The sequence below is a fragment of the Urocitellus parryii genome, chromosome X (assembly GCF_045843805.1).
Source record: "Urocitellus parryii isolate mUroPar1 chromosome X, mUroPar1.hap1, whole genome shotgun sequence".
Classification (NCBI taxonomy): Eukaryota; Metazoa; Chordata; class Mammalia; order Rodentia; family Sciuridae; genus Urocitellus; species Urocitellus parryii.
This window is the reverse complement of record NC_135547.1, coordinates 18,119,317-18,132,336: the sequence shown is the minus strand read 5'-3', so window position 1 is coordinate 18,132,336 and position 13,020 is coordinate 18,119,317. Positions and strand designations below refer to the sequence as shown.

Here is a 13,020-nt window from a genome sequence, read left to right as displayed (position 1 = left end):
GAGTCGGGACTGGGGAGGTAAAAAGTACCACCTGCAGTGGGGGGTTCCAGTAGCACCCGGATCTGAGCCACCTTCTTTCCGCTGAAAGCAACCATGGCAGGAGTTTCAGTTAACCATTCACATAGAAAACCCCCAAACTATGTATACAAAGATACAGCTTTATAGCAAGAATGTGACTCCCATACTAATAAAGTCTCAGCCTTTGGAATTAAGGTGACTCTGTATCTTTTCTTGCAGAAGGAATAATTTCACACTAACAATAAATAATTGGGGGTTCTAACCGTTCACTGGGCCCAGTTTTCAATGATACTTTGCTTCCCTGTCCTTGTCTACAAACAATAGAGAAGACAATTTGTCCTGGGAAGTGACCACTTGACCCTTATTTTAGGACCCTGAAAGATTAAAGCAAAAATCAGGATCACTTCCCTTTTTAATGTTTGCAAATTAACTGCACTGAGGGAGGCAGGCAAGGCCTAGGCTCCAGCCCTTTGCTAAGGGTAGCTGGTGGCATGCTCATTAATAACAAGCGTGCCACTGCTGTTTCCACCACTGGTGGCTCATTTATTCAATACATGCTGAAGTTGAGGAGGTACTGTGTTGAATAAAATATCACCATGATCTTGTCCCATTTCAAATTTGTGTTGCTTGGAGAAGGAAGATTTAGTAACATAATTGTTGGGGAAATGGGTGGGCAACTTAAAAGGAGAAATTACCTCTAAATGTCTGGCATCACATTGCAGATACGCCAAATGGCATTTTTAGTGGATCACTGGTTACTTTAATATATATCTCAGATATAAACATGGATTTGGGCATTCTGATTAATTATATTTTCTGATGATGCTGACAAGAGTGGAATTTATTTTCCAGTACAAACTGGAGGACAAGGAGGAAATCCAGTAACAGACCTTGGACCTCAAATAGGGTAAGTACAGTTGTGTTGACTGATATGTTGGTATGTGTGTTTGGAAGCACAGACTCTTACCCAACATAAAACTTCAACCTTTTAACCACATCATCAGTCTGCATTGTCAGTACACTTTCAAGAAGGCCTCATAAAAATACAAAAGAAAAAAATGCCCCGAAGACTTTAGCAAAGCCAAATAAACTTCAAGGGAAAAATTAAAGTTCTTTCCCTCTAAAGTCACCCCCAAATGTCATAAGCTAGAGGAGAAATTGTAAGCACTTTAAAAAAAACTCAATTAAAATCAAAGCATTGTAGAATTTTCAGGAAGAATATTAATGAGCATTCCTTCAACAGATATTTATTGAGGGTAACTACAGGGACACAAAATGGATAAGATGTTAGGTGATCCTGTATGGGTATATATAATAAAAGTCTGTAGGAAATGCTTTAAAAACACAGGAAAAACTCAGAGTGCAAAATAATTCTTGCCAACAATCCTCAAATTAATATTCCAATTGTAATATTTTAAAGAAATTATCTGTGGCTCCAAAAAAAAAAAGAGTGGGGGGATTGGAAAGTTCTTGGGGAAAGCAATTGATGGAGAATGTGAATATGTTCGGTTATAGGGAAGACTACCACTTTTCTGCTTAGAATCAATTTAGCTTTAGAAATTTGGAGATGTCAACAACTAACAGAGGAGTTAGGGCTAATTCTTCCATGGGGATGAAAATTAAATTAATTTAAAATTGGATTTTAGGTCCCACTATTTACTTTAATTGTAAGTACATTTTCTGTGTGTTGGTGGGGATTGAACCCAGGGCCTATGGTAATATGCTATTCGTGTGCTCTACCACTGAGCTACACCCCAACCAAGTACCTACATTTTTTCAAACTTTTTTTTCTGAGATTTGGTAGCCTCAGGCTTGGCAACTATGGAACACAAATCTTTGGAGATGTGTTAATTTGCTTAAATGACTGGTTTGTATAGAAGGGAGGGTAAGAAAAAGCTAAAAGAAACAAAATCCATTGTTTACAGTACATTTTTTAAATTCTTTCTATTTTCAAGCCAGGTGCAATGATGCATGCCTATAATCCCAATGGCTGGGGAGGCTGAGGCAGGAGTTCAGAGCAGCAATTTAGCAAGAGCCTAAGAAATTCAGCTCAACCCTGTCTCTAAATAAAATGTTTTAAAAAGGCTGGGGATATGGTTCAGTGGATAGCACCCCTGGGTTCAATCCTAGGTACCAAAAAAAAAAAAAAAAAAACCCACCAAATTCTTTGTATTTTAATTTTTATTCATTTATCTTATTCACCTGTGAAATAAGCATATTGTCCCTATTTTACACCTGAAGAATCTGAGGCTTCCAGTAGGTAGATCTTCACTAGTTTCAAAATGTGAAAGCCAAGATACCTAACCTCTTCTGTCTTTTTGTCCACCACAATCCATTCTCTAACCTTTCTCAAGTATTTCCTTTTCCTTGTCCCCACCATTCTGCCCAAGAAAAAAATGATTTCATAAAAAGTCATTTGGGTGTTCATTTTGGTATTTAATGTTTTTTTTTCAAGTGAGCAGAATAGGGTGAAGAAGGGGGAAGTTCCCCTAGAGGGGCCAGATCAGAATCTTCTGAGGATAGAGGGTAATAATGACACTGTTCTGTACCTGGAAACAGTAGAATCAGGGGAAAAAAGGTTGAGAACCACTGCTTTTAATTAGGAAAAAAAATGAACAACTGAGCAAAGGAACAAGGCTGGTGACTTCATTTGGAGCACAGTTGTGTTTTTTTTTTTTTTTCATATTTTGGCTGAGCAGTTTTTCTGAGGGTGGAGAGAACTGAAACCATCTGAGAATAAAGGAAGAAAGTTTCTTGGGCTGAGAGGAGCCCTTTGTCTTTACCTTATTGCCCCTGGGCAGGGATGAAAGCCAGACCTTAAGTTGAGGGCAGCTGAATAGCTGAGGAGAGTGACAGAAGGTTGCTCAACATGGATTGAAGATGACCTTTTCCAACTATTATTCCCAGTTTACAAAATTTAAGAGGAAGGACCCCTATGAGGTGAGAAAAAAAAAAAAGCCTTTTGTGTTCTTCCAGAGCTGTTTCCCAGTCCCTGCCTACCTCTCCCTGGAAGAACAATCTCTTTTTTCAGGCAGATCTAGATTTATACAAAAAGTCCTGAAAATTTGAAACAAAATTCTAAGGTAAGTAGGATAAAGCAACAGAGAAAACATCTTTGACTTATGTCGGCAAATTTTTCTAAAGCATGTGATTTAAAATATAAATATTTTAGAAAACAAATACTTAAATTTCTTACCCATCTTGATATGAACATACTCTCCTGGGCCCCCGCTTTGAAAATGAAAGTGAGATGGGTTTTTGAATTTCTTCTTTTACAATAAACAGTAGTGTATTATCTTCTAGAGCTATTTGATTGAGGATAGATATGTGTTCACCTAAGATCTTTATGGAATGATATACCTAAAGATTCATAATAAATTATCACTCTGCTTAGTTATCAACATTTATATTATGTTACATCACATTACATTATAAATTAATTTTTTCAGTGGTTCCCAAATTTTTTTTGCTGAACTCCTGGGCGCAAGTGATTCTCCTACCTCAGTCTCCCCAGTAATCAAATTCTTTTTTGTTTGTTTGTTTTGATACCATGGATTTAACCATGGTGTTAAATTGTTGTTAACTACTAAGCAACATCCCCAGCCCTTTTAAATATTTTATCTAGAGACAAGATCTTAGCAAGAGACAATTGCTAAGTTACTTAGGGACTCACTAAGTTGGTGAGGCTAGTTTTAAACTCACGATCCTCCTGCCTCAGCCTCCTGAACCACTGGGATTTCAAGTGTGTGCCACTGTACCTGGCAGAATCAAATTCTTAGATAAATATAAACCACCTTCATGTAACAAGAGATCCCCTACTCCACAAAAATGTCCTAACTTTTTGCCACTGCATAAAAAGGTCACCAGAGGATTAGCAATGATGGTGGAATGTAATGGACATCATTATCCAAAGTACATGTATAAAGGCTTGAATTGGGTGTCAACCTACTTTATATACAAACAGAGATATGAAAAATTGTGGTATATATGTGTAATAAAAATTTTAATACAAAAAAACAAAGTACATGTATAAAGATATGAATTGGTGTGAACATACTTTATATACAAAAGATATGAAAAATTGTGCTCTATATGTATAATAAGAATTGTAATGCATTCCACTGTCTTGTATTTAAAAAATAAAATCAATAATAAAAAAAGGTCACCAGAGAGCCAGGCATGGCGGCATATGCCTATAATCCCAGTGGCTTGAGAGGCTGAGGCAGTTGGATTGAAGGTTCAAAGCCAGCCTCAGCAACTTAGTAAGGCTTTAAGCAACTCACTGGGACCTGTCTCTAAATAAAATACAAAAAAGGCTGGGGATGTAGCTCAGTGGTTAGGTGCCCTGGGTTTAATCCAAAAAAAAAAAAAAAAAAAAAAGGTCACCAGAAAATAAATGACGTTGTTTTCAGTGACATGCTAATAGGAACCATCAGAAGTTTATTAATAATTCATGTCAGACACAAATGAATAATTGTAGTCATATTATAGACACCCATGCCTTACCTTAATTGTGCAGTCCTAAGGACTTTAGGGGGATTACTTTCTTAGAAGACCACTCATTTATTTTTGTCATGTGATTTTATATGTATTTTTAAATTTCTTTTAGTCATTGATGGACCTTTATTTTATTTATTTATTTATATATGGTGCTGAGACTCAAACCCAGTGCCTCACACCTACTAGGCAAGAGCTCTACCCCTGAGCCACAACCCCAGCCCTGATTTTATGTAGTTTTTCTCTCTCTGTTCTGTTTTGTTTCTTCAATTTTTTTTTCTCTTGGGCCTCCTTCCCATACCATTCCTTTCTTTGGGCCTCAATGTAGACACTTACAATATCAAATGTTCACAACTGCCTAGCTAAAAAGGTGTTTATACTTACTTTTTTTTTTTTTTGGGTACTAGGGATTGAACCCAGGGAATGCTTAACCACTGAGCCACATCCCCAGCCCCCCTTTTAAAAATATATATTTATTTATTTATTTATTTATTTTTATGTGGTGCTGAGGATCAAACCCAGTGGCTCAAATGTTTGAGGTAGGCGCTCTACCACTGACCCACAACCCCAGCCCCTCAGCCCCGTTTTTATATTTTACTTAGAGACAGGGTCTTGCTGAGTTTCTTTGAGTCTTGCTGAGTTTCTTAGGGCCTTGATAAATTTCTGGGGCTGGCTTTGAACTCCTGATCATCCTGCCTCAGCCTCCTGAGCTGCTAGGATTACAGGTGTGCACCACCAGGCCTGGCTACAGTTTCAATAATGGCTTCTGGTTTGGTTTGACTTCAGCTGCAACAAATTACTAGTCAAGTTTATTGAGGAAAAATATGGCTGCCAGCCCAGGGTAGAAGAAAGTCATTATTCCAAAGCATATTCCTTGTCCTTGCCAGAGAGTATTAATTGCATACTTGTTCTGCGTAAAAAATAAAACAGTGCAGTTGGTGAAGAGAAATGAGGCCAGGCTTTGTGGTGCATGCCTGTAATTCCATTACTCTGGAGGCTGAGGCAGGAGGATCACAAGTTTGAGGCTACCTGGGTAACTTAGCAAGACCCTGTCTCAAAATAAAATAAAAAATAAAGGGCTGGGGATGTAGCTCAGAGGTATAATGTTCCTGAGTTCAATCCCCAGAACTAAGAAAAAGAGAGAGACAGAGGGAGAACATGAATGTGACTGGCAGCTTTTACCTCACTCTGGACTTTGTGATACTCTTGACTAAATTTGTAAACAAGTCCTTAAAGGGTATCTTGCCAATGAAAGAAAGCAGTTGAGGGAGGAGCAGCTTAGAGACCCCTTGACCTTATCCTGTGTAAACCATAGGAGAGAAATTCCAAAAGGCTTTTCAAACCTTTCTCTTTCTATCCTTTGATATGAAACACGCAGTTCTCCTTACCCTCCCCCCTTCCTTTTCTGTCTTTCCTTTTGTGGCTTTAAAAAAGATACCTAAGCTCTAAAAGTAGTGGGTTGTTTTCTTTCAGTTTGTGGAATGAAACCTAGCAGATGAGTAAAGAGGAATTTAAAATAAGCACTGAGCTGGAGACAGGATTTCAGATTTACCACCACAGGCTGTGTGACCTTGGTCTAGTCATTTAATTTCTCTGAGACTCTGTTACAAAATGACTCTCCCCAGTCCTTTGAAAATCCCTGGCTGTATAGGATTCATTGGAAGGCATTTCCTTTCAGACACCCTGGAAATTCTATAAGGCTCAAGGAGGAAAGCTAGTAAAAATCAAAAAGGGTGTGTATGTGTGTGTCTCCAGAGATTTGTGGAAAGGGTGAACAGAGATGCCACTTTTTCAAGGAGCAAAATTATTAATGAAGAGAGTTTTCTATGTTAACTTCTATCTATACCCAGATGTCTATCTCAGGTGTTTTATTACTGCTATCTCCAGGTATAAAGTAAGTGGTCTCACCTGACTTGGCCCTGTGCTCACTTGCTTCCTGATCAATCCCACCAATGTCTTTCATCCAGAATTAAGTAAGAGGAATAAGAATCTCTCTGCTATTGTTACTGGGTTAGCACTATTTTTGCTTCTTTACAGAATTGTGTGGTAAAAATTTGCCTGCTAAAAAAATGTGCCTGGCAAGTAGCATTGTACTCATTTCTCCTGTCTCTGTCCCTTTCCTTCATGATTGCTGTTAATAATCTGTATTCTTACTTCTATAAAGGATGGAAGCCAGAAATAATGATAATCTTCTCCTTTAAGAACAGATAGAACCAGGCATGGTGGCTCATGCCTGGAATCCCAGGGAGTCAGGAAGCTGAGACAGAGTTCACACTCAGCCTCAGCAAATTAGCAAGGCCCTAGGCAACTCAGAGAGACCCTGTCTCTAATAAAATATGAAAAAGTGCTGGGGATGTGGCTCAGTGGTTAAGTGCCCCTGGGATCAATCCCTGGTACCAGAAAAAAAATGGATCAAAGATGCTTCTGGATTGTGACTGGTAGAATAATAAAAGTCAGGACTATTTCAAGAAAAAGGAGATGATATTCTAATGGCAAATATATACCACAAATTTCATGTCTGAGTTAATCACTATAGTCTGGTTGAATAAATATGTGTGTGTGTGTGTGTGTGTGTGTTTTGCTAGGGATGGAACCCAGGGACTCACATATGAAGGCAAGAGTTCTCCCACTGAGCTACATCCCCAGTTCTGATTGACTGAACTTGTGTGTGTGTGTGTGTGTTGCTGGGGATGAAACCTAGGCCTCACACATGTTAGGCAATTGCTCTACCGCTGAGCTACAACCTCAGTTCTGATTGACTAAACTTTAAATAGAGCTTGGTTTATGCCTTTTTCATAATCATTTTAATATCTTCACTGAATTTTTCATCTCTAAAGAGTTTATTTTAAGAATATTTTTATCTTTCCTTTTCCTGAAAGCCAAGTACAGATGCACCCTTGGGATAGTGAGTCCCTTCATTCTCTGTGTGTGAGGGTGGAAGGGAGGGGGCATATTCAATATCCGTATGTATCAAGTTTATTCATTCATTGCCAATAGTAGGGAAAACCTGTTATTTAAACTTCTGGGCTAAAAAAGAATAGATGAGAGATAATACACCAAAAAATCGTTTACTCAGGGCCATGGGACGATTCCATGTATGTGGGCCCATGGATGTACACACCCATGTGCTTTTCTATGTTTTCCAAAATTGCTACAAATAATGAAAGACAATATTAATTTAAAAATAAATACATTTGCCATTTTTCATTACCAGAAGAAAATAAAATGACATTTGCATGCATGGATAAAAGAGATGTAGGCAGGGGCTGGGGTTGTGGCTCAGTGGTTGAGCACTTGCCTCACATGTATAAGGCACTGGGTTCAATCCTCAGCACCACATAAAAATAAATTAATTAATTAACTAAAGATATTATGTCCATCTACAACTAAAGAAATATTTTTTTAAAAAGATGCAGGCATACTTGGATTTTTCTCAGTGGTGATTTTATATATGTGTGTGTGTGTGTGTGTGTGTGTGTGTGTGTGTGTGTGTGTGTGGCGGGGGGGCTGGTCAGTATATAAAATGAACAAAGTGATTCCCTCCTTCTCCCTACTCTTTTTGGGTAGCTGCAGTTATCCATTTGGTGGATTGAGATGCTTGGGTCCTTCTTTCTCTCTTCCCTCTGAGGTAGTTACTGATCAAATATTTCAGTGTATTAGGAAAACTGTACATTAAAGATTCCATTTGAGTAGGAAAGACTCCTTATAAAACAAAATAATTATCTGTTAATTTTTATAAGGATGTTGGTTGTCACTTAATATGCTAAGCTTTCACCTAAAAACTATACTCAGAGTCAATATCTTGAGAAAATACATGTGATGGCATTAATATTTTCAAATGTTGACATTATGTTCTCATCATGAAATTGCTGCCAAAACAGATAGAATTCTGTACACTTGGCAATGTTGCCTGAAAGCAAAGCCCAAGACTGGAATAGCAGGAATTTATAGGTCAAGACACAAGGGCATTTGGCAGAGTTAGTCTTATGAAAGTCTGCATGGTATACTATACCCAAAGTAGCTCACATTGCATTAGAACCTGATGTTTTAGTCACTTTAAGGAATGAGTAAACAGTAGTCCCATCCAAAAGTACTTGAGAAAATCAGATATATTGAAAGCATGGGTGCTAACTATATTAGCCTATTAATTTCACATCACTTATTATTTGAAGGCAGTCTTTTTATGTGTACAGTTGCTTCTTCATAGAATCACTTTATTTACAATAAGTAGCTAGATGTATCAATTCACTGGTTATATTTCATATGGTAGAAAAATTTTAAAGTTAAAAGGGTCTATAGAGGCTCTAATTTTCAGATAGTAGAGTATGAAAAAGTGAATCTGTTACAGGCAGTTAACTACAGGGATACTGAGATGAAGAAATGCTATGAATGTTAGAAAATTTTTCTTAAACTATTTTACAGAAGCAAGGTAAAGTTAAATCTAGACCAGAAACAATGATAATAAAGTGAACAAAATGTAAGTAGCATTACACAGAAAACAAAAGTATGGAATTAGCAGTTTTTAGTTGCATTAATATATCCTGGGAAATACAGATAAACTTCTTCCCAGAGTCTATTCTTTTACCAAAATAAAAATTAAGATATAGTATATATTTTGAGATTTAATTTCTGTACTCTTAAAAATTTATATTTTTTTCAAGTGACCACAAAGAAGGACAAAAGTGAAGTATCATGGTGCCATTATTGGTAAATTCAAATTAGTGTTTGAATGTATAGTGTCATAGGGGTTAGAGAAATAATTTTGCCCTAAATGAGCTTAAATTGTTCCAAACTATTATAAATTTCTCTTTGAATAAATAGGTGTAGCTGAGTAATATGGATTTATGATATAACCAGAAGGTCTCTAAAAGAGCTTTCACATAAAATATAATGCTGTTATAGAAAAAAACCTGCTGATTAGATGGTTGGGTGTATAATAAAATCTGTCATCAGTTTGCAATAGTGTTTCATACTGTAGAAATAACCCTTGCAAGCTGAAACCATGGAAAGAGATTTTAATAATCAATTGTAAAATGTATTTGTGTTCCATTAATTTTAAAATACATTCTTGATTGATTTTTGTATTATTTTGTTTTTGTTAAAATATTGGAAACTTTATTACTGTTGGTTTTAAATTTAAAAATAGAAAAGTAAAACTGATATGTAACTGTAAGCAAAAATACCGAAATCTTAAAAAAGAGTCTGTATCGGCCATTTTTATCGGTAATTGAGTCATAGTCACTCTGTGAGTTAGAGAGAGGGCCAGCTCTCAAATGATTAAGTTCCTTTGCCTGTGAACCAGCATCCTTACTTATTTCTTTCTACAGCAGTGTAAGTAATGTGCCTTGATTTTAAATTCTGTTTTTCAGGAATTGGAAAAGGTGCCTAAAGAAATGGATGCTAGAAGAAAACACTGGAAGGAGAATATGTTTACTCATCATTTTAGTGCACAGGATGTTCTAGAAGAGGCTTCTAACACTGAATCTTCTTGTGAACCAATAGTTGTAGATAACACCAAGAGAATGGAAGGAAATTATAATCTGTCCAGTAGAAAGTTTCAGGAAGAAAATAAATTTAAGAGGAAAGAATATGTTTCTCAACTAAATGAAAGAGAACAAGAACCAAATTTAAGAGAGAGAAGGATAAACATGTCAAAGAATGAGCCAGACATAAAGTCTGTCTCCAGTGAATCATTTAATTTGGATGTTGCATCTGAAGAAAGCTTAAACAGAATAGAAGACTCCTGTGCCTGGAGTAAAGAAGATTTACCAACCATACCACGACAAGCCCCAAGGAAGAAAGTGACTGAAGGAATGTCTCCAAAACTTCGCCTAAACCTTTTAAATGAAGAACTAGAAGAACTTAATATGAAATGCAGAAAAATAGAAGAGGAATTTGAAAATGCTGAAAAAGAACTTTTGAACTCCAAGAAAGAAGTTCCTGTGAAATCCCTAAATTTTCAAGAGACAGGGACAGATACTTTGAAGAATGACAGGGAACTTCAAGCTTTAAAAAATGACCTATCTGAAAAAGTGACAGATGTAAAAAACTTAACTGAGGAGCTCCAGCAAGCCAAAGAAGTTATCCACAACTTGAACCTAGAGAACAGAAATTTAAAAGAAGCTGTTAGGAAATTAAAGCGTCAAACTGAAATAGGAAATGCTCTCCTAAAAGAAGAAATGAAATTGTATTATGAATTAGAAATGGACAAGATCCGCGGAGAGCTGGATGCCATCAAGAATGAACTGAGAGCTGAGAAGACCCTGCAAGCAAGAAATAACAAAGCCCTGGAATTGCTTAGAAAACACTTTGCTACCGTGATAAGGTCACCAGACACCCTTAACCACTTTACTGGAGATTTTTTTTAAAGTTAAAAAAAGCCTTTCATTAAGCAAGTTATTGAGCCAAATCAATGATTATTATGCTATCTTTGTATACTACTTAAATGTATGTAATGGGATGTAATTTTCACTTTTGCTGCATCAAAATATCTGTAAAACATAGATGTTCATTTCAAAGTTTCTGCTTTCTCTTTCTAATGAAGTGATTTCGAGAATACAAATGGAAATGAAGCCTGAGAAATTTCTTTTGTATATCCATAAATATATATACATATATATCTATATTTGAGTCAAAAACACATAGTGATTCACCAGATCAATTATGAATACAAATCAACAGTCATTTTTTGATCCTGTGAGCAATATGTCCTTGGCACATGGATATTCTCCCATCTGTGTTCATTGATGTTAACAATAAAAATATTGTTTATGTGTATAAGCATAACATATGTCTGTGAGTCTCTTAGTTGCCTGTTCAAACTCAATGGGATACCAAAAATGTATCTGCTTTCTTTGGGGTCTAACCTTAATTAGGCACATGTAAACATCTCAGGAAAAAATGCAGTTTTTTTTCTCCCTCCTGCTGTTTTCCATGCTTTCTCCTTTGACCTGGACATGGTTCCCATAGACTAGAAGACGACTGAGAGACATTGCTGTGACCTTTGCTAGAGCCCTGCTTTTTCAGCTAGTGGCTCTTGCATTATCTCATGTTGACCAGCAAGGGGCGTTGTTTACACAGTTCTTCCGAAATTCCACCAGGAGAAAATGTCTAAGTTCCTTGCTCAGCTTCTATCACCAGACCCAGACTACAGTGAAAGATGTTGGATGTCATCTAGATAAGTTTTCAATGAGCTAGCTTGATTTATATAGTCATCCAGCCCTGTAAGGGGCCCAGGCAATGACATTTTGTTTTATACTTATGAAGACTACAAATGTACTGCCTCTGCCCTTTGGTGGAAACGATGGTCAGCTGATTCTTTACATTTGTTTGTATCAATCATCAAGATTTCTTATACTTGGAGCTCCATTGGCATGGTATTTTTAGGCCAAATGAACCAAATGTAATCACAGATTATGAGGGTGGGATACAATTGTAAGAGTTTGGGTATCTTTCCAAAAGGGAAAATCCCCAAACTGGGAGCTAAGACACATTGATTCTAGTGCTTGTTCTCCCATCAACTAATTAACCTCCTGATTTGTAAAATGATGGAGTTGAGATCTTTCATCATGATTTTTTTTTTCAGAGCTGCACATGTTAGTATAGATCTGTAGTCCCAGCTACTCAGGAGGCTGATGCAGGAGGATCCCTTGAGCTCAGGAGTTTGTGGCTAGGCTGGACAGCACATTGAGACACATTCTGTCTCAAAGTTTCTGTTCAGTTTTAATGTTCCGTGATTTCACCTCGATGATTTTATTTGCAAGTGTAACTATAGATGTGACAAAGTAAAATTCCCACCATATCTGGTACATTCAATTCTTTTTTTGGTACCAGGGATTGGACTCAGGGGCACTCGGCCACTGACCCACAGCCCTATTTTGTATTTTATTTAGAGACAGGGTCTCACTGAGTTGCTTAGTGCCTCACTGTTGCTGAGACTGGCTTTGAACTTGTGATTCTCCTGCCTCAGCCTTCTGAGTCACTGAGATTACAGTCATGTGCCACCACACCTGGCAGGTGCATTCAGTTCTTATACTTCAAGGATCTATTTTGCCAAGAAAATATAAGCAGGCTCCTTTTAAAAAATATTTATTTTTTAGTTATAGGTGTACACAATGCCTTTATTTTATTTTTATGTACTGCTGAGGATCAAACCCAGTGCCTCACGAATGCTAGGTGAGTACTCTACCCCTGAGCCACAACCCCAGCCCCCAAGCAGGCTCTTTTTATAGTTTGAAAATCTCCAACTACTGTGTCAATAAATCAGTGGAGTGAGTAAATGATGCCTTTTCTCCTCCTTTCTCTTCTTCTTTCTCTATTCATTGAGATCAGGGAAAGCACTGAATGGACACTGTCCTTCCTTGAATGCTAGTATGCTGACCTGGAGGCCGAATTGGTCTTGGCTGGCCTGGGAAGTCTGGACTAAATTGGAAGATGATAATCTTTGGAGCTTTCTGACCTAATCCTGATCAATTTAACACAGGCCTGCCTCAAAGGGGGAGATGA

The 13,020-nt window shown here is 37.2% G+C and overlaps 1 protein-coding gene across 1 annotated transcript; it reads left to right on the top strand.

The window, feature by feature from the left end:
* Nucleotides 1-874: 874 nt before the first annotated feature.
* On the top strand, nt 875-10,883 carry Ccdc160 (coiled-coil domain containing 160). Its single transcript, XM_026405598.1, has 2 exons — nt 875-925; nt 9,885-10,883. The coding sequence occupies exon 2, from the start codon at nt 9,909-9,911 to the stop codon at nt 10,881-10,883; it is 975 nt and encodes a 324-aa protein (XP_026261383.1). The 5' UTR covers nt 875-925; nt 9,885-9,908.
* The last annotated feature ends 2,137 nt before the right edge of the window (nt 10,884-13,020 follow it).

Bases quoted from the DNA above. Each gene is read 5' to 3' on its own strand.
- Ccdc160 (XM_026405598.1), top strand. From the start codon at position 9,909: ATGGATGCTAGAAGAAAACACTGGAAGGAGAATATGTTTACTCATCAT.